Raw genomic sequence first — 19,556 nt, forward strand, 5'->3', positions numbered from 1 at the left:
GAAGGATACCACGATGTTCTTCCCAGTGACGACGAGATGGCACAGTTGTCTCCTCTACAGCCCCAAGTGGCTTCGCATACATGCAGTTTCCATGTCTCCTGAGGTAACCGTACTCCGCGTACAATCACACCTTTCCCGACTACGCAGAATACAGGCAGCTCTCGACACAAGGGTCTCTTCTCTCAGCTATCACGATCCAGCAACATAACGTTTGCTTACTTCCTGAGGAAATCTATATAACCGTGAAGAGCGTGGTCGTTGGCATCCTCTACCTGAGCAGACGCTCCCCTCGGTCCCTATCTGTGGTATTTCCGCGACCTTTCGGAGACGTCCACTCTATCGCGGGCATAATCGCCACGCTATTGTGGACGCCAAGCAGGAAGCACCAATGGCAAACGTGTTCCTCGACTTGTGCAAACCCCCTGACGGGTGGCTTCCCTGGCGGAGGAATTGGAGGTCGAGAAGCTGGGCTCATGGAGGAGAACGGTGTCCTGGTGATGGTCCTTCTGGTAGGACTGTGTGCATGCTACAACATTACGGAATTTTGGGTGTTCAGCGGCGGTTCAAGATTACGGCTTTTGCCGCCGAGTTGCTGAGGAAAAGTCGGGCCTGCCATACTCGAGAAGCAAGTCAAATGTTGCTGTCGAGAAGCCTGTGGCTTGATGATACTGTCGCTGATGCCGATCAGAAACATCAACGTCTTTTCAGAAAGAGATCCATATCCTAAGGATTTCCTTCAACCTCTATTTCGAAGATTCTGCTCCTTGTTGTCGAGGTAAACTTCATGACCTGCCGTGTCCTTTGCATTATACCAGCCACTGTCTTCATGTTGGGAAAACGGCAAAATCTCGAGCTGGAGATTTCCTCGTGAATGGTGACAACGAGGAAGCGAGAATCTGGTGTGCCCACAAAAGACCTCATCGTCATTTTCCAGACAACCGATTCTACGGTCAATGTCACGACGGCGTCTTTTTTGATTCACAAAGAGCTTTCAGCGACTGGAACCTCGTCACCTGTGCAAAGCCCCCTGTTTAGACCGACTAATCCACATCTTATATCCACAAAGTCGATTTAATATGTCAAGGAGGCATATGACAAGTACATGCAGTCATTAATAAAGTCCTGGAAATATTCTCAATCCGGAATGAGCGCTGATGGCCCAGTCCCACCCGGTCATGCCGATGTCGAAATCTCCCGATAGTCTATCTAAGAAAGCCACGGACGGAGGGTAAGAAGCGACAGACAGATAGAAAAGCAGACATAGAGGACAGGAAGGAGAGATCTCTGACCAATGACGCTCCGTCATGCCACAACTCGCTTTCCTTCATCCAGTCCTCGGCGTCAGCGTTGTCTGGTTTCACGAAACCTCATGTGTTGTCTTGCAAGGAACTGCCATGCAATGATTCTCCCGCAGGGAGCCTTCCACAAGTACTATCCTCCTAGCGGCAAACGAATTGTTCCCCTGACACACGCATTGTCATGATGCATTACCAGGCCCCTGACTTTTGCTCGCTCACCCCTATCGGATCATGTAAAGATGTAACCAGTAAACCTGGGCATTCTGGAGCTCAGACTGGAAGAGCTGCATCTTCTACCTATACCTGTCTGGGAGTTGGAAGTGAGGAGTGAGCCACTTGCCAGACGATGGTTAGTCTTTACTCTTAGTCGGTTTCTTCCCTTGCTTCACCTCCTCTAACATTGCGAGCCTGCAACTTTTAAAAGATCTTGCAAATGAACAGGCACCACGATACAGTCGGAAAATCGAGAAAGGTTGACAACAGAGACGAGCAACAGCGGAACAAACAAGCAGCAGGTGCACAATTACTGGCGCAGGGTAGAGTTGACCAGGAGAATCGCCATCCTCAGCATGCACCAACATCGCACCACTCAGACGGGCGGATCATTGCCTCTACAGAAATACGGTCCATGCTTCCTTTCGCCATGCTTACCCTGACCATCCAGGTATGACCCCCCGGGGGTGGTCACGAGAAGAAAATGCCAGGTCTGCTGACTCAATTGGACTCACTGGGTCAGGTTTTATTTGGCGCCGGTCTTTATCTACTTCCTTGTGATAGCCTGAGTTGTTCTCTCTCTCAAGAATCTACATTGTTCAAGTCATTATACGTCGCTAGCCCCATTTAGATCATTCGCATCGCGGGCCATGATCATGGATCTCATTTTTCAAGTAACCGTAAATAAATTGTTGGTATCACCAGGCCCATTTCTGTTTCTGTTTCACGGCCGGGCTATACCATATACCCAAGTCCTGGTCAAGATTGGGAGTTGTTCTTTTGATGCTTTGACCAGTAGTATCACATCGGTCTGTTTCTTCTGCCTTCAGGATGGCTGCTTTTCTCAGCCCGAACCCCGAAGGCCGTGCAGAAATCCATACGCTAAGAAGAGCTAATTACAGCCATACTGAAACATTAGTCACAACGATCAGATGAATCATTCTACTACCGAAGAAATCAGTATAACCGCCCTAAATACTGGCTAGTTGAAGGCTGTATTCCGTCTATTGCATTGCGGGTTGGCCTGTTGTGGACCGCCAAGAGATTCTGTGCTTCCAAGTACGTTCTTGCTGCAGCAAGTTCTTGCATCCTCCAATCGGCGTACTGTTCTGGATCGCCATACTTGGGGTATCAGGGTACTGGGATAGCGCGCTCTTGTTCTCGCTTACTTGTTTTTGTTGGACAAGCAGGTGTTGACTTGACTACCGCGTGAGATGCCAGTCTATCCGGTATAAAAGTGTCTTTTCGTCGCAATAGTCGATTGCGTGTCGTTAGTTGATCGACTGATGATATTTTCGATTTAAAGGCCAAATCTTGAACAAAGTAGGTCCTAAAGATGGACACCACCTTAGTGCATCAGACTGCCTCAGGTAGTTAGTGCCAGTCTTTCTTCAATAATGGAGACAACTTCGGTCCATTCTCGCATTCCTCCAATTCCAATGTCTCCGCATGCGAGCATTTTCTGTAGATAGACGTTAGTTACCCGACAGATAGAGTAGAACAAGAAGAATAAACAACATACCCCAATAGGCGTAAAGACCTCGAACCACCCTTCGCCATTTTCATTCTCATCTCCACCATCTTTAACACCCCAATCTTCTTCCAACACTCTTATTTGTTGCGCGGTAACCGGGTGCAACCACATAGCCACATTCATAGCCGGAAACACCACAATCCGCTTTTTCATTCCATCCAGTTGCCCCGACGTATCCCATGCCCGAATTGTATCCGTCAACAGGTTATCCGACATCCCGTTGACGATCTTCGCCAGCGTGTTCGCGCTCAGCGGCGCAATGACCAAGATATGAGCCCACTTGCGTAGATTGATATGCAAGATGCCCGCGCCACGAGTCCAGGACTCCCCTAATTCATCTTTATCCTGATATATTCCGTCGACGTGGGGGAGAGCAGCGAGGGATTCGACGGTGGGTTGTTCTTGGGATTGACCGTTGAGGAAGTGTGTGGCGGATTTGGTCAGAATCACTCTGATGGATAGGTTCTGGTAATTTGAGAGGGCGGATATTATGTTGGGAAGCTTAATAGTTGCGACGGAGCCACTCCTAAGATTGATATCGTGGTCAGCAAAGGGTGACGTAACAGCGATGCTGACGGAAGAGCTTACGCAGCTAAGAGGAGGTGCTTTTTGCCGTCGTCCATTGCAGCTGCAACGGCTTCGGCTGGAGCTATTGAGCTTGCCCGTGACATATTGAGATATTACAAAGTCTACAGTGAAAGAAGAAGAAAAGAGTCGACGGCGGCGATGACAGAAGGAATGGTTAAAATCAACTCGTGCCCTCGCCCTCGCCGCCTGCTTATTAATCCACGCCTCGGGGCCGAAAATGTGGGGTATACACAAACTCGAAGTATAAGATGACATCAAGGGATCTCTATCATTAAATGGGTGAACAATAAGTCATCCTTTTTCAAAATCGAGAAGTTAATTGGTTTTAGCTCAATGGTTTGATCAAATATAGATCCGAACAAACATTTGAGATCATCATGGCAGCACACGAAATGAAGCCCTGTAGCCCAGGCTAACCATCAAGTCTACAGAACGAATGTCTCCGTAGTGGTATTGTTCAAAATCTCAGCCTTCTTCTTCTCCAAATCATCGATTTTGCGCTGCTCTTCTTGTTCTTCTCTAGCAGTAGCCTCCGCCTCTTCCTCGGCATCACTCTCGGGTGCTCCAACCTTTGCAGACTCAAAGCCCAGCTCATCGATCAGCTCTACCTCTTCGACAGGGCCAGTTCGCAAGTAAGAGTTTGCCTGGGTCTGTTTGATGGGCTAATCTGTATCAGTATCAGGTCTCTCTTTCACACGGATAACACTTACAACAGTGCGGAACCGCTGGAATCGACGAGGCTTGAAATGAGATCCGCCGAAGCATACGACCAGTCCTTGATCATCCTGTAGCAGAATAAATGAGTATTTGAGCTTTCGAGAGATAAGAATAAGACATTCATGTTCCACTTACCCCTTCGGACTTGTACGTAGTCCACCCTTCATTCTTCAGCTTGTCAAACGTCCCACCTCCAGCCCCAGCCTTCGCAATCCCAGTCGCCGCAATATCCAATCCGACCTCAATCTCCTTGTCCGAGCTGTTCGTCATATTGATGGCACACTCATCCGTCACCCACGTATGCTGGATGATCCAAATGCCATTCTTGGCGATATCAGGCGCAAAGTCCGAATCCAGCAGCGCTTGTGCATTCTCGCTCGCCCATGTTGCGACGGGCTTATCAAATGGGGCGAGTACCTTCTCTCGCATTGCGGTCGACCCCGTCACTAATGCGGCTTTGCCCGATGTGCTGATTTTGTGCTTTCCGTCCCCCGAAACGTCGACTGGGACGGCGGCTGCAGCGGCTGCAGACAGGCCACCGGACAGTCTGATATGCTGACCAGCCTCAGATTCGGAGGATCGAGTCTTCCACATAGCGGCTTTGGGCCGCTGATCTCGAGTTAACAGTCGTTTTATGGGCGTGAAACCATCTGCCTGGGGCTGGCCTTCTTTGGATAGATCGGTGATCTGGTTCCAACCGCTGTACTCGTCGAAGAAGCCCACCGAGCCCGGGTGGAACTTGCAGAAGGTTGGTGGGCTGTACAGATAAGTACCCTCTGGATTGCGACTCATCAGAGAGGCATATTCGATGTCGAGGGTTGTTTGTTTGACCATGGTGATATTCGTATTGGATATTCCGTATCTTGCAACAGAGGCAATGTGACTTGAATAAAGGAAGAAATTCGGGTCCTGTGGTCGTGGGGTTCAGACTATATAGAGGATCAATAGCCCTCGCTCAAAGATGCGGTGCCGATCTAGACGTCATAATGGAGACGACATGCATGATGTTGTAGATCTCTCAATGGGTAGAAGTGACATCAGTTGCTGCCACTGCGGCCTATATTTCGGCGAGCGAGTGCGTCAGAGCGAAAAATCAGAATGATCAAATCGATTTCTGAAAGAAACAGCCTATTGTAGAGTCAACATTATTACGAAGGTCTTTTGTATGGGATATCGGCTTTATTCATGTATGGATCGACAATTGTAATATGACCATAGCCACGTCGAACCCTCTCCGTTCAAACGTGGTGGCGACATGTTCGCCAATCGATCTCAAACACGAGGGTTGGTTGTGGTAAACAACAGCGCTAATCAGTGGGGAAACGTGGGTCAAGATACAGCGTCCCGCTGCCGTGGAACGAACTATGCCCTGAACCGGCCTCCGCTTGCCTCAGCTTGCACACTGACCTTTCCACAGAACCTCTTCACTCACGTCATCCTGTGTGAGGGTTGCGAACTGGCTTTGAATCAGAATTTCTTCAGTTGGGTGTTTTTCAAGGGTTTAAACCGCATTGAGGCGGTTTAGGACCTTCAAATTGGCTGGACTTCTCTGACTGAACAACTCATCTTAATCTAGGTATACATAATTCCACTTTCAAATCTACTTCTAGTCCCTTTGCTGACGAAGGCGAATTTCAGATGGAAGAAAAAAATTGACATCGTAAACAGTTGTCGCGTTATGGCCTCGAGGTGGATTTCTGGGCTTTGTGGACAAGTCCAACTACTTTATGACAAGCAGATATGACGATGCATAGATTCATTCGATTAGAAAAGACTAGAGCCAACACCCATCGAGTCATGGAGCATGTACAGAGTAGGAGTGATAGGGAGAGATGAAAAGAAATGCAAGCGCCGGAAAATAGGGCCAGAGAAAAGAAGGAGACCAGAAACAAATGACAACACCCGCAAAGAAAAACAAGAAACAAAATGACCCCAAAGACTGAGCTTAAAGAAATACACACCGAGGAAGTAGGGAATCAAGGAAAAAAAGGGAAAATTCACCCATGGGGTATGACATGCCCTGGGACCCAAGTCTGGTATCCTCCTCTTACTGGTTCTCCATATGCTTTTGTTCTCACTTTTTGCTTCTTCCGCTTCCACGCTCTCCGGGGAACCCTTACTCTTTGGGAGCCCGGTCAATGCTTTTGTGTAGACATCAGGCGACTGGTCGCCGCGAAAGGATGCAAATCAGAGAGGAGAGTTTAAAAGTTGCGTTCCTGGAGGAACTTCACAATCTCGGGTTTCCGCCAGCCCTGTCATATACACGTTATTATCGTATTCAATGAAAGCTGTCGGCGAATGGCAGGCTAGAACGAAAGCATACCTTGACGATAATGTGACCGGTAAGACGGTTAATTGAAACATCGGGGCTCCGAGTGTCAACACCTAGGGTCAGTGCCAGATCGCTGCGCAACGCATCCAGATCGCCCTCGGTCTTCTGAATCTTGGTAAGTTGCTTGGTACCGCCGGCTTTTGTGACGAGGTAAACAGGCAGCTGGTTCGATCCAGTTCGGCGAACGAAGTAAGGAAGGTTGGTTAGTGATAGAGTCGGCTTCGGTTGTTTGCCGTGCTTGGGCAAGGGCGCGGACGGTGAAATAGGCTGTTCCTTAAGAGCTTGCGCTTGGCGGCGAAGTTGCGTAAGGAATGTGCGAGTCTGGCGGGTGGAGATAGAGAGCTGAGAGGAGGTCGGACGGTATGAGGATTGAAGGCGAGGGGCTGTAGAAGAAATAACAGCTTTGTTAGATGTGCTTTTGTCCAACAATCCAATATAGCAAAATCGGGAGGTAGATGCTCTCTTCTCAAATTTCAAGGTTGAGCCGTCTCACATCGATGCCTTATCATGCCAAGTAGTAGACCCGACACAATCGAGTCCAACAGAGCAAAAGAGAATCACAACGCTCGGAACTTACAGGAAGATAATGAAGGGAATCGGCTACATGTCTGCACGGAAGCCACGGACTGGGCCAAGCGGGGAGTGGCAGTCTGCTTGCAGACGGAGGAAGCGACCGAGGCCGACTGACGGAGAGACGCCATTGAACGTGTGAAGGTGAACCGGCCGGGGATGGGGAGAGCAAAAGTTGAAGATCACCAGCAAAAAAAAAGAGAACCCGCGATACTCGACAGATTGAAGCAGGTTTCTTCGCGCCGGTTTTCTGCCACCGCCCCATCACCCAACTCGACCCCCAAAAGGGTTTAGCGCCCACACACCCTCCCGCACACAAATTCAAAGTGCAAAGTGCTTTGTGCCTCGTCTTCGGTCTTCGATCAACCCATACCAGCGTCCACCATGGCAGACAACGCCCCTCCCTCCGCTGAGAAGCTCAGCGGCGCTCAACCGACCGATATCACCCCCGAGTATGACCTGCTGCCCCGCCTGATCCCATACCTCGACCGCCACCTGGTTTTCCCTCTGCTCGAATTCAGCGCCGGCACCGATGAGGAGGACAAAGAAATCACTCGCGCCAAGTATGAGTTGCTCAAGCACACCAACATGACCGACTACGTCGCCAACCTGTGGAAGGAGATCAACAATTCCGACACCATTCCCGACGAGTTCGTGAAGAAGCGCGAGGAGGTTCTGGCCAAGCTGGAGCACTACCAGGTCCAGAGCGAGAAGATCACCGAGCTCTTGCAAGATGAGGAGGTTGTGGGCAACCTGCGCAGCGACAAGGCCGCCAACTTGCGGTTCCTCGAGGAGCAGCACGGTGTCACCAACGACATGGTTAACAGCCTGTACGACTACGGCCGGTTCCAATACAGCTGCGGCAGTTACGGTAATGCCGCTGAGCTGCTCTACCAGTTCCGTGTCCTGTCCACCGACAACGACAAGGTGGCTTCCGCTACCTGGGGTAAGCTGGCGTCCGAAATCCTGACCACCAACTGGGAGGGCGCGATGGAGGAGGTCCAGAAGGCCAAGGACTCGATCGAGACCCGCCTGTTCAACAACCCGCTCGCCCAGCTCACCAACCGCAGCTGGCTCATTCACTGGTCCCTGTTCCCCTTCTTCAACCACGACCCCGCCCGCGACGTCCTGACCGATCTCTTCTTCTCCCCCGCCTACATCAACACTATCCAGACCAGCTGCCCCTGGATCCTGCGCTATCTCGCTGCCGCAGTTATCACCAACCGCAGCCGCCCTCACAAGCACCACGGTGTCTACCAGAAGCAATTGAAGGACCTGATCCGTGTGGTGCGCCAGGAGGGCTACGAGTACACCGACCCCATCACCGACTTCATCAAGGCCCTCTATGTCGACTTTGACTTTGAAGAGGCCCAGCGCAAGCTGGGTGAGGCTGAGGAGGTTCTGCGCAGCGACTTCTTCCTGGTTTCTGCCGCGGATGCTTTCGTTGAGGCAGCCCGTCACCTCATCTCTGAGAGCTACTGCAAGATCCACCAGCGCATTGATATCAAGTAAGTTTGAGCCAGAGACATGCGATTGACGAAAGAGAAACCTTGAAAATCTAACATTCATGTCCAGGGATCTGTCCACTCGTCTTGGTCTGAGCCAGGATGAGGGTGAGAAGTGGATTGTCAACCTCATCCGCGACACCCGGGTTGACGCCAAGATCGACTACAAGGAGGGCACTGTTATCATGAACCACCCTCCCCAGTCGGTGTACCAGCAAGTCATTGAGAAGACCAAGGGCGCCTTCTTCCGGACACAAGTCCTGAGGTAAGCGAACACCACCCAGTACCGTGTTACACCCATTCTAAATCTAGCAACTAACAATATTCTTCCAGCTCCGCTGTCGCGAAATGAAATACCTCTTGCATGAGCTGATGCCAAAAACTGAACTTCCTCTTCCATGTTATTATCGACCATGTTTTTCTCTGCCTACCCATTTTAGTGATCCCCCCGTGTATGTCACAACACGGTATTGTGAGAGATGGGGACTCTGTGCAGGAGTGGCATCCGGCTGGCGTTCTTAGGTGGTCCACCTTTTTTTGATGTTTTTTCCCTTTCCTTTTCCCTCTTAGTCCACAGTTTCTCTATCCCCTCTATTTCCAACTTCCCTCCTTCTCCCTGTGCCGTCAGATATTTCTTTTTTTCTCCCACTTTCTTCTTCGTTTATTCTCTTCTTGGTTGTTTTGTCGTATGTGCCAAGGAGGTCTTTCTGGCCCTGGTGGTTTTGCAAAGAAAGAGGAAATTCGAGGTCGGGAATGGAAGCCTTTCTACATCATTGGCTTGCATATGTATGGGGGATAGAGAGCATGAAGAAAAAAGAAGGGAAACATGTAGAGGACCCCAGGGATTTAGGTTGGGGTCTGATGGATCTATGCTGTTACGAATGGTCTATAGAGATGAGTGAAAAAAATGATGTCTGACAATGTTTGGTCCAGTTGTGGTTCTTGTATTTGCAACGCGGTAATGAAAAAGTACCCATGGACATCATAATGCCATATTGCGAGTGCCTTGGGGTAGAATCTCGGTGTGTATAAGTAGCTAGTTGTAACTCCTGTCGCCAAACGCAAAGGGGGTATCGTCAAGAAACAGAAAGAAATAGTGCCTCTGAACGCCGTGGTTGGAGATCCATGGCGAAACGTCATCACTCCTTTGCATCCCAGGGCAATAATTCCTCCTGGTCAAGTTTCACCGATTTGAGTTAGATGAGCCCACGGACCTGTGAACGAGGATGTGTGTCTTTCTCTCCGTGCCTGGAGGAAGGCGGGAAACCTTGGCTTGGAGCATGGAATAACGAGCAAGGCAATATAGCAGGAAGGGAGAGCGGGCGAGAGGGAGGTGGCCACCAGTGCGAGGCTTCCAGATAATCACAGCCAGGTAAATAGGGTGAGCATCCGGGAATTCCATGGCACAGGCACGACTGGAACATCCAAGGCTTTTGGACCAGGCAGGATTGCCAATTCCCCTTAGGACAATGGAAACCAGGAGACAGGCCGTACTTCATCTCAACGGGTACTCCGGGAGTTCTGTTCCAGAGGCCGCCTGCGGGCCCGGTTAGGATCCACTGGAATGATCTCGTTGATATACGGCTCTGAGGGCTGTCGCGATGGGCCATCACCAATGTTGCTGGTAGCACCAGAACCGGGATTCTGATTGGTCATGCGCAGTGCTTCTTGCCTCTCATATTCCCGGGACATAGCTGCAAGGTCGTCGATTTGGTCCTGAGGGTGAACGGGATCAGCATGTTGGTCGATTTGATTTCCTACCGCATAGAGACTGGACAGACCCGAGTGAGAGGCATGCCCGTGATGAGGTAACCTTCGCGTCCCTTTAATCAAGACAGTTCATCTGGTTAGAGCGTGTCAACCGTGGCGCGCAGCGGGAGGCGGTGCCCTAAGTACCTGATAACTATAAGGCCTCACTGATGCGGACGGGCCCAGGAAATAATGGATATGTCCGAGGACGATGTGCCGGGACAGACCATACCCTGGAAGCCAGTACTGTTGGACTCGAGACATTGCGGGTAAAAATCTGTCTACTACTGGGGAGAGGAGGCAAAAACGAGGTGTGTGCGTTGGGTCTCAAGAGCCAGAATAGGGCTTGGGCTTGAAGGTTGAACTTGTGGTCTGACAAGCGGGGGGCCAAAGAAGCAGAACCGGAAGGGGAGACGGGCAGCGGAGATCGTTTGGTATCTTTTTCCATCTGGCATCAAGACATGAGGACCAAGTATGGGGGTATAAATAGCTGACCAGGCCTGTCGAGTGAGCCCCTCCCTCTGGGGGAAGCTCCCTCCTCGTACAGCTTGCGGTCAAGAGAGAAGCATCAGCTGGCGTGAGAATAGCCAGGAACGAATGAAGACAAGCGCCCGGGCTGCAGTCCACCTCCTACTGCTGCTACATCTCTTTCGATCTATTCGGGGAAAAGATGATCATACACCGGCGGTCCAGGGCGAGCACAACAACTGCGTACAACTTGCCCAGTTCAGGTAGTACCTCCATCCCACTAGTCTCGGTCTAGTGCCCTCCCGCTAGCGACACGCCGGAAGGAACCATCATGGATCCACTGGTTCTTGAACTTCCAAAGTCCAGAACAACTGCGTGGTTTTTCCGCGGCGACGAGACCAGGTAAAGTCCCGAGCATAAGCTGGCCACGGGTGTCTTACGGAACAAAGGGGGGCCGCTAGAAAGAGTCCAGGGATGACATGACGAACCAGTCAGTTCCGAGCAGCAGCGCTTTTGTTGGGAACGTCTGGCCATGGATCATTCAAGTCGAAACTAACTGTCGGGGGGTGAGCAGAGAAAGGGGGTGTACGCCTCACTTCGAAGAGACAACGACATCCAACCCTTTCCTTCTGTGCTTCCACAAGTTTAAATTAAACAAGTCGGATCTGACCATGGCGGTAGCGTTTGGCGGACCTATCAAAAATACGCAAAAAGGCCAGTCTTGCCCGAATTGTCTTCCTGAAAGACCAGGAATATCAGAGGAAACGCCGAGGGGGGTGCTAAAGTGCTCGCTGGTAGGCCCGTGAACGAGGAACTGGGGCGGGCCGGTGTCAAAGTGAGGCTTGCTCGGGGATGCGATGCCCCTCGAATCAATTCGACACTACTCGGAAGGAACAACGCACCTGCAAGGGAGAAACCACTGCAGAATTGCCGAGTTGTTGAATTGCTCAAAAGTTGAAAATAGGCATGGCAGAACCGCCCAAAACGGGTATTGGTTCAGCCGTGCACGACACTTCGAAAGCTATTCGAGCTAGTCGGAGCAAGTCGACCAGACCATTCCTGCTAGCCGTGGTCTAAACCAACTGAGTATCGAGTTAGTTGGCGGGTCCTGTAGCTGACATTCCAGGAAAAGCAGTGCAGACAAGGTTGTACGAAGCCCCAGTCGATGATTCGAACGTTCTACTCACCGCATCTATCGTCTCTCTCTTGTCCCCCACCTCTTTCTCTGCAGTGCCAGATTGGCTCTCCCTGCGGCGATGTCGTGGCACCACGAAGCCGGCTTCGTTTTGTCGTGGGGCCCAAACTGAGCTGCAGGAGGCATTTCTGCATCCTTTCGTTTTGGGGAGCCTAGTGACAGAGCCCGGAAGCCGAAGAGTGCAATTATAATGGGAGTTGTAATTGTGTTGGGAAGGGTTGACGTTGAAACACATGGCAGGTGCAGGCGAGACGGTGACGAGGCGTTCATTTGAGACCTGACAGGCTGCAGCAGCCGGGCAATAAGGGTTTATCTGATTTGCTGTGCTGGCTGGTAAGGAGATGGTCAAGGGATGTATTGTCGCAGGAAGTAGTTGCAAGTTGCAAGTTTGTATCAGTAGGGAAAAAGCAATGGAAATGGGAAGGGTTGGAATTCGGTTTCATGTCTGGGCCGGACATCGGCAATGAGATGTGACGAGGGCTGCATATGCCGCCGGCCATTGGACCTGGCATCTTCTACGCTCCGGAAGTTCTTTGATGGTTCTCTGCATAGCACCGACTTTTATAGTGCGCCAGTGAGCAAATGCCAAGGGGCCCACCGAGTACGTAGAACGGGAAAGATTGGCATCAAAAGATATTATTGCTCTAGTCTTTTCATAATTCGTCCGACGAGATATCCCAGCTCGTATACCTTACTCTTCAGCCTCCAGTCAACGCTTACTGCGGAGGCACGTATGGGTGTACCAACATGTCGCTGAACCTAAAAGGGACGAAGATGGTTAGCCGAGCTTGCCAAAAGCAAAGAAATTCTTCAGGGCCATCATCCTGAGCCACTTACTTCTCCAACTTGTCCTTTCCGCGAACCTCCTCCACCAATAGAGGCATGCGCACCACGTTGAAGTCCTCATACAGCTCCTCGATCTGCTCGAGGTACTTCTTCTGCATCTTCCTCCGTGCATTGCACTGGTCGCAGGTGCTCCCATCCTTGGGGAACAATAACTGATTAACCACGATCGAGTGGGTATCAATGCCGTAGCTAGTCAATTCCTGGATCATGCGCTCCGTCTCGTACAGGGACAGGAACTCTGCAATGCAAACACACACAAAAGTAGTCATGTCCGGGTCCTTGAACTGCGAGTTGACTTCGCTGATCGTCTCACGGAGAGACTCCATCTTCTGAAGCAGCTCATCCATGTTCTGACCGCCGGGGAGGCCACCCCGGGCACCGAGGATCGAGTTCAGCATCGGGCCGAATTGGGAGGACAGCTGCGAGAGCTTGGCGAGGGCCTTCTCAAGAACGGTGGGGAATTGCAGGAAACGCAGGGTGTGACCGGTCGGAGCGGTATCGAAGACAATGGTCTCGTAGGAGAGCGACTTGACCTGCTTCAGGACTTCGGCAAAGGACATGGCCTCGTCGACACCGGGGATCTGAGAAGCTCGAAAAAGGTCGGGTTAACACGACCGTAATCCATCGCGCGCCACGGACATAGATCGGAGATTACTTACGCTGAACGCCAGATCCTGCATCATATTGCCCATGCCCAAACCCGCCATAGGATCTTCACCCTGACCGTCACCATTCGCCAAGAGATCCTGAATGCTCCCGTTGGGGTCGATCTCCATAGCACTCAGGTTGGTGTAGCCGTCAACCAGACGGGCCTCCTTTCCGAATTTCTGACCAAAGGCATCACTCAGGTTGTGGGCGGGATCGGTGGAGATCAGCAGGACCGACCTGCGGACCTTGGCCAGCTGGATGGCGAGGGAGCAGGAGGTGGTGGTCTTGCCGACGCCACCTTTTCCGCCGACGAAGATCCAGCGGAGGGTGTTCTGGTTCAGGATCGACTGGAGCGTAGGCTCCATGTCGAGTTCGTCGCCATGGACCACGGCGGCGGAGGACATGTTCGGCGATGCGAAATGGCCGGAGGAAGGAGAGGGGGAATTGGTGGAAAGGGAGGTGTGGTCTGCTTTGGGTGCTCTGGCGGGGAGAAGGAGATGGTCGAAATTGAGGATTTGCCCCGCAAAGCGAGAGAACGTTCGGGAAGATGATCTAGAGACGGACATGATAGGGTGTCCTGGACCGGGGAAATAAGAAAACGAGGCTGATCATTGTTGCATTTGATAGTCTACGCTTCCTTGATGTTAGATTATAGAAGCAAAGTAAAGAGTATCTTCTTAGGGATCGACCCAATGGTTTGCGGTGCCTTGCCCGTTGGTGATGCAACTTGCATTGCTATAACACCACCAGGGTAGGGTAACTGTCTTGAGGACATGGATGAATTGATCAGGAATCTCAAATATAGGATAAATTGATGATCTACATCATTCAATTTAGAATGTCTATCCTACAAAGTGTATACTCTACAAATATCCCCAGAGTCCTACGCCCGCTCCACCCCGCCGTGGCATCCTCCGCAGCTGTCGGTGCTCTCCGATGGCACTCACGTAGAAATAATGGCGACGCTCCCCTGCTGGTTATCTTTTTAGATCTTTTTTTGTTTTCCCTTTCTCGAATATTCTCCTTTCTTCTCTCCTTCTCACCTCTTCATTAATTTCATGGACTCTCGTGATTCCTCCCAGGGCCGCATCACCAACCGCCTCGCCCTCATCCAGCAACAGCTCTCTCCCTCCAACCGCTCCACCTCCCCATCCACATCTACACCTTCCAACAGTCAACCGCCCAGCATGTCCCGCGATCCCATCACCTGTCACTGTCTCAACACGTTGACCGGCACACCCGCCGCCAACCTGCCCGTCACTCTGACGTTGCTATCGGCGCCCGCTTCGCCCTCCAGCCCGGTCACGTTCCACGCCACGACCAACGCCGATGGCCGCGTCGCAAAGTGGACGCCCACCAGCGCCAGCGCTGGCGCCGCTACCTCCGTCCCTGAGATCCTGGCCGCGCTCCCTGCGGCGGATAGCAAGACCAACTGGGCGGTGCGCTTCGAGGTTGGCCCTTGGTATGAGGCTCAGGGTATTGAGAGCTTCTGGCCGGAGGTGGAGGTGAAGTTTACGGTCAAGGGCCGTGGGCGGGATGGTGAGGAGGGTTGGCGCCATTATCATGTACCTGTGCTGTTGGGGCCCTGGAACTACTCGACTTACCGTGGATCTTAATTGTGGTTCCTCCTTGTGTCGTTGTTGTTTCTGTTCCTCTGTATATAGATGTGTGAAATGTGACAATTCTCGTGGAAAAGTGCTTTCAATTCAAGTTGGTGCAAGGTTATGCATACGATTGGTTACTTCTTCGAAATCTGCGTCTCATCTTACGGTCAAATACATGTAACCAAAGTTTCTGGAACATTCCATCAAGCAAGGCAAGATGGCCGAGTTGGTCTATGGCGCACGGTTCAGGTTTACCTGATCCAAACTTCCGTGTCTCGAAAGGGGCGTGGGTTCGAATCCCACTCTTGTCAAAGCATTGTCTTTTTGCATTTTCTCTAGTTACTCCCAGGTGGACAGCTCCGGGTGATATGTGAAGAATGTCGGATTTTCTTCTTCTTTTGTTCTCCTTCATCAAAAGTGCACCAGCCATCGCCTATCGCGTGTCCGTATTCGTAGATCGCATGTTGACTTCGGCCTAAACACACATACGGTAGGCTCTAAAGGCACCATATGACGTGACCAGCACGTGACCCCCTGACAGCCGCGGGTCACAGCCGAGCTGCCGTTTTCAGACCATCCTCCACTTGGGGCGAAGCTTCTCTCCTTCAGCGGCATGCTCCCCACGATGCTTCTGCACTGTCATCATTCATATGCTATTTGATCCTCTCGGAAGATGCCTAGCTTTATATTGTCGCATTTAAGCTCGGTGGTCTAACTCGATAAGCTTATACTTTCTTGCTTTCTTAGCCGCATTCTATTCGCCCTCATCATTACATCTCCGCCATGGCTTCTCTCCCAAACTACTCCGCTACTGAGAGGACAAGATCGTCTGACGGTGCCACAATCTCCAATGCCGATGCAGAAATATCGTCCGAGGGTACGGCAATAACCCAGGCAGGACAACCGGAAGATGGAGAGACCGAGACCATCATCTTGAACAGAAACACACCCACTTCGTCTGCGCAGACCGTACCGGATGTCGCCGACAAGACCATCGTCAAGTCCTCAAATAATGCCGATACCTCCAATAGCCAGGAAGAACCCCGCAAGTGTTGGATCTGCTATACAGACGAGACCGAGGACTCGCCGCTGAACTCAGAGTGGCGATCTCCATGCCCTTGCGCATTGACGGCCCACGAGGCGTGTTTACTCGACTGGCTCGCAGACATGGAAAACCCTAGGTCTCGCAAGCGAAATGGCAGCGGAGCAAAAATGGTCTGCCCTCAATGCAAGTCGGAAATCGTCGTTACTCGCCCACGCAGCTACGTCGTCGACACCCTGCGCCTTATGGAGAGAATTGCGGGTCGGTTGGTTCTTCCAGGCATGGTATTCACCGTTGCTGGTACTGTGTGGGCCGGATGCTGCGCCCATGGCATATACTCCATGTACCTTGTGTTCGGCATAGAGGAGGCAAAGCAGATTCTCGAAGATAGTGTCGACGGCCCGTGGAATCCCGGCATGAACCTCGGCCTACCCCTCATCCCCATGGTCTTAATATTCTCTCGCACTCGTTATGCCGAAGGCCTTCTCCCGGCGATCCCCGTTCTATTCTTCGCAGCGCATAGTCCGGGCCAAGAGCCCGACTTTGATCTTTGGCCACCCACCCCGGCTATGACATTCGCCGCCCTCCCTTATGTCAAGAGCTTTTACGGCGCCCTCTACGACCGTCTTTTCGGTGGGCTTGAGAAAAAATGGATCGCCGAGGTGCAACCTCGCGCAGCAGAGGAGATTATGGACGAAGTTCAACAGCAGGACCAAGCAGAGGGACTTAATCGTTTTGGCGAAAATATGAATGGCCAAATACTTATGGAAATTGATCTTGAGTTGCAGGTAGGAATGGGTGAAGATGATGAGCCGCCCGAGGGTCAAGCTCTCCCAGCAGCAGAGAACCAAAATGGCGCTGACCAAGGCGCCCAGGACGGCCAAGCACAGGGACAGAATGCCGGGCAAAACAACGGGCTGGGTCTAGGGCGTCGACCAAATGAGATCATCCACGACACCGGTAACCTTGCCGACACTGTTCTCGGCGCACTTGTCTTCCCTGCTATCTCGGCATCCATGGGTGGACTTCTGAAGTACATCCTACCCAAGTCCTGGACCACTCCGTCATCAGTCCTCGAGCGCAGTCGGCCAGGGTTTCTACAGACTCGATGGGGTCGCAGTGTGGTTGGCGGATGTATGTTTGTGTTGCTTAAGGATGCCCTTGTACTTTACTGCCGATGGAAACTTGCACAAACACACCGGCGACGTAAGGTGCAGAATTACGATCGAACTAAAAAGCATCACGGAAAGAAGAGATAGGAGGGATTGATGGAAGGGAACCATGACAGTCCCTTCTGCTCTATTATCTCACTGGTTTGATCTGACACACTGTTTGCATTCTACGGCGTTCTCAAGGAAATCTACCCGGTGAATTTGGTGGGACACGCCACTTACATGTTACTTTGACATATTATGCCCCTCATGACCTACAAGATACCGTTGAATATTACTACTACCTTGCTCCTCTTTTCATTTCCCATTATTCTTTGGCGCTTTTAAGCTCTGGGTTTTCTCTTCATTGTATCTATCGAAGGAGCAAGGCCTGCTCTTTCAAGTAAATGTCTGATATGATTTCAAAAGTCCCTCCAGCATTCATGGAGAAAGTGGAAATGATAGGCCTTGTGCATTGAAAAGATTAGAGAAGGTCTATATACAGTTGGAGACTTTAGCCCAGTCATTGATAAATTGCCAGTTCACTAAAACGAGATGCGGCGACATGGCTCTGAGTTAAGCGCGCGGCTAAAGTAAGGCGGTCAATATTCTGCCATCAGGGAATTATCCCCCGTACAGCGAACACAAGTCTTGATAGCCTACATCCACCATATACCACCCACCATGCGGTCCCTATCACCGGCTCTCGCGTCTCTCGCAAATGTCTTCCGAATTCCAATGTCGCTAGCTCCAGTGCGCCCAACTGCCTCCCGTGTGTGCCACGAAGTCCTTGCCCGGCGGACACAACAACCCGGTTCGATCACCACAGCCGTGCAATCCGCTCCATTCTCCTCGACGAGCACCCTGGAGAGCCGAAAGAACAGGGGTCCCAATGTGGACAAGCGAATTAGTATGTTACCCTTGAGATACAGCTCTGCCAAACACCCCAATTGCCCCGAGACTTGCACCGTACGATACGGCTCGATAGCCCATCACACGAGCGAAATCAAAATGCCTCATCGACACTAACATACGGCTCTAGCTCTCATCCGCTACTTCCTCTATCATCCTCTTACTCCCCGCCCTTTGCGCTTCTCCCGAAACCGCTACCTCCGCCACTGGACCATTCATCGCGCTTGGCAATTGCTCCAAGCCAAGCAGCGCCATGCACGAGAACTCGAGCTGGAGCGTCAGTACCAGAGCATGCAGGCTGCTTGTGAGGAGCTGCGGACTGGTGCTGGTGATGGTGGCAGATTATTCCGCAAGTCGATGATTAAGAAGGGCATTTTCACTGATATGTTCCCCATCGAGTACGGCCGCATGCAGACCGACTACCCTCCAGCCGAGGGGTGGAATCATGATTGGAAGCGTCCTGAGAAGAAGGACCGATAAGTGTATGAGGTGGCCATGATATGAGGGTCAGAGTTTTAAGGTTGGGTTGACTAGATCTGGAATTGTTCGGGGCTAGTGTTGGGGTATCTTGTGTATCATTTGGCGCTATGTACTATACGCATTGTTTTGCTGACCTTTATTCCGAGAGCTTCTGTGTCATCTCTTGGATGGGCATACCGTGCTTTCATATGTGTTTTATAAGAGCTATCGTTTCTTGAATTTAAGAGCCAATGGCTCGACATATCTACAAGTTGAGTTGTATCATGACTGCCAAGAGTTACAGAACTGGATTGTTGTATAGTAGTTCTGGATAGCAAGGACAAGAAGAGCGCTGTATAAAATGACTGGGGAAAGAAAGAATCGACAGGAATTACTACAAGAGAAGAAGAGAAACATCAAGGAACGACATTCGCAATGCACTTCGGGGGAACAGTGACAAAAGATGGGAATCCGGAGACGCACGTGCATGAGATGATGGAGAACCAAAAAGGGAATGACCAAAAGGAAAGACATGAGGGAATGTACTCCGAGAGAATAGACATGGCAAGAAGAGCCGGAATAACAAGAGAAGAGTGACAGATGTCATACCCGGACCAATCGACCCAAGCAATCACAAGAACCTCCCGAACGCCAATGATGCATGATACAGCGGTGATTGCCAATCGACACGGGTCCAAACACGGACTGAGCAGAGTCCATCGACT

General features: G+C 51.2%; 9 protein-coding genes across 9 annotated transcripts; 4 read left to right on the top strand and 5 right to left on the bottom strand.

Annotated features, from left to right (window-relative positions):
* Positions 1-2,877: 2,877 nt before the first annotated feature.
* On the bottom strand, positions 2,878-3,716 carry N7458_010872 (putative flavoprotein; the record flags this gene model as incomplete). The annotated part of the gene is made up of 3 exons (XM_056914254.1): positions 2,878-2,973; positions 3,034-3,571; positions 3,634-3,716. 3 exons carry the CDS (start codon positions 3,714-3,716, stop codon positions 2,878-2,880), a joined length of 717 nt encoding a protein of 238 aa, XP_056763103.1.
* Positions 3,717-4,058: 342 nt separating this feature from the next.
* On the bottom strand, positions 4,059-5,184 carry N7458_010873 (uncharacterized protein; the record flags this gene model as incomplete). The annotated part of the gene is made up of 3 exons (XM_056914255.1): positions 4,059-4,283; positions 4,344-4,418; positions 4,486-5,184. 3 exons carry the CDS (start codon positions 5,182-5,184, stop codon positions 4,059-4,061), a joined length of 999 nt encoding a protein of 332 aa, XP_056763104.1.
* Positions 5,185-6,551: 1,367 nt separating this feature from the next.
* On the bottom strand, positions 6,552-7,383 carry N7458_010874 (mitochondrial 54S ribosomal protein mL49; the record flags this gene model as incomplete). Its single annotated transcript, XM_056914256.1, has 3 exons — positions 6,552-6,602; positions 6,674-7,065; positions 7,260-7,383. The coding sequence occupies 3 exons, from the start codon at positions 7,381-7,383 to the stop codon at positions 6,552-6,554; spliced, it is 567 nt and encodes a 188-aa protein (XP_056763105.1).
* A 253-nt stretch (positions 7,384-7,636) lies between these two features.
* Positions 7,637-9,109, top strand: N7458_010875 (eukaryotic translation initiation factor 3 subunit E; the record flags this gene model as incomplete). The annotated part of the gene is made up of 3 exons (XM_056914257.1): positions 7,637-8,760; positions 8,828-9,022; positions 9,091-9,109. 3 exons carry the CDS (start codon positions 7,637-7,639, stop codon positions 9,107-9,109), a joined length of 1,338 nt encoding a protein of 445 aa, XP_056763106.1.
* Positions 9,110-10,257: 1,148 nt separating this feature from the next.
* N7458_010876 (uncharacterized protein) lies at positions 10,258-10,770 on the bottom strand (the record flags this gene model as incomplete). The annotated part of the gene is made up of 3 exons (XM_056914258.1): positions 10,258-10,473; positions 10,539-10,580; positions 10,675-10,770. 3 exons carry the CDS (start codon positions 10,768-10,770, stop codon positions 10,258-10,260), a joined length of 354 nt encoding a protein of 117 aa, XP_056763107.1.
* A 2,232-nt stretch (positions 10,771-13,002) lies between these two features.
* N7458_010877 (ArsA family ATPase) lies at positions 13,003-14,067 on the bottom strand (the record flags this gene model as incomplete). Its single annotated transcript, XM_056914259.1, has 2 exons — positions 13,003-13,596; positions 13,675-14,067. The coding sequence occupies 2 exons, from the start codon at positions 14,065-14,067 to the stop codon at positions 13,003-13,005; spliced, it is 987 nt and encodes a 328-aa protein (XP_056763108.1).
* A 654-nt stretch (positions 14,068-14,721) lies between these two features.
* On the top strand, positions 14,722-15,279 carry N7458_010878 (hydroxyisourate hydrolase; the record flags this gene model as incomplete). The annotated part of the gene is made up of 1 exon (XM_056914260.1): positions 14,722-15,279. The coding sequence occupies one exon, from the start codon at positions 14,722-14,724 to the stop codon at positions 15,277-15,279; it is 558 nt and encodes a 185-aa protein (XP_056763109.1).
* A 771-nt stretch (positions 15,280-16,050) lies between these two features.
* N7458_010879 (RING finger domain protein) lies at positions 16,051-17,568 on the top strand (the record flags this gene model as incomplete). The annotated part of the gene is made up of 1 exon (XM_056914261.1): positions 16,051-17,568. The coding sequence occupies one exon, from the start codon at positions 16,051-16,053 to the stop codon at positions 17,566-17,568; it is 1,518 nt and encodes a 505-aa protein (XP_056763110.1).
* A 576-nt stretch (positions 17,569-18,144) lies between these two features.
* On the top strand, positions 18,145-18,852 carry N7458_010880 (mitochondrial 54S ribosomal protein mL40; the record flags this gene model as incomplete). The annotated part of the gene is made up of 2 exons (XM_056914262.1): positions 18,145-18,370; positions 18,503-18,852. 2 exons carry the CDS (start codon positions 18,145-18,147, stop codon positions 18,850-18,852), a joined length of 576 nt encoding a protein of 191 aa, XP_056763111.1.
* Positions 18,853-19,556: the final 704 nt, after the last annotated feature.

Source organism: Penicillium daleae (assembly GCF_028827525.1).
Source record: "Penicillium daleae strain IBT 16125 chromosome Unknown utg000008l_segment0_segment0, whole genome shotgun sequence".
Lineage (NCBI taxonomy): Eukaryota > Fungi > Ascomycota > Eurotiomycetes > Eurotiales > Aspergillaceae > Penicillium > Penicillium daleae.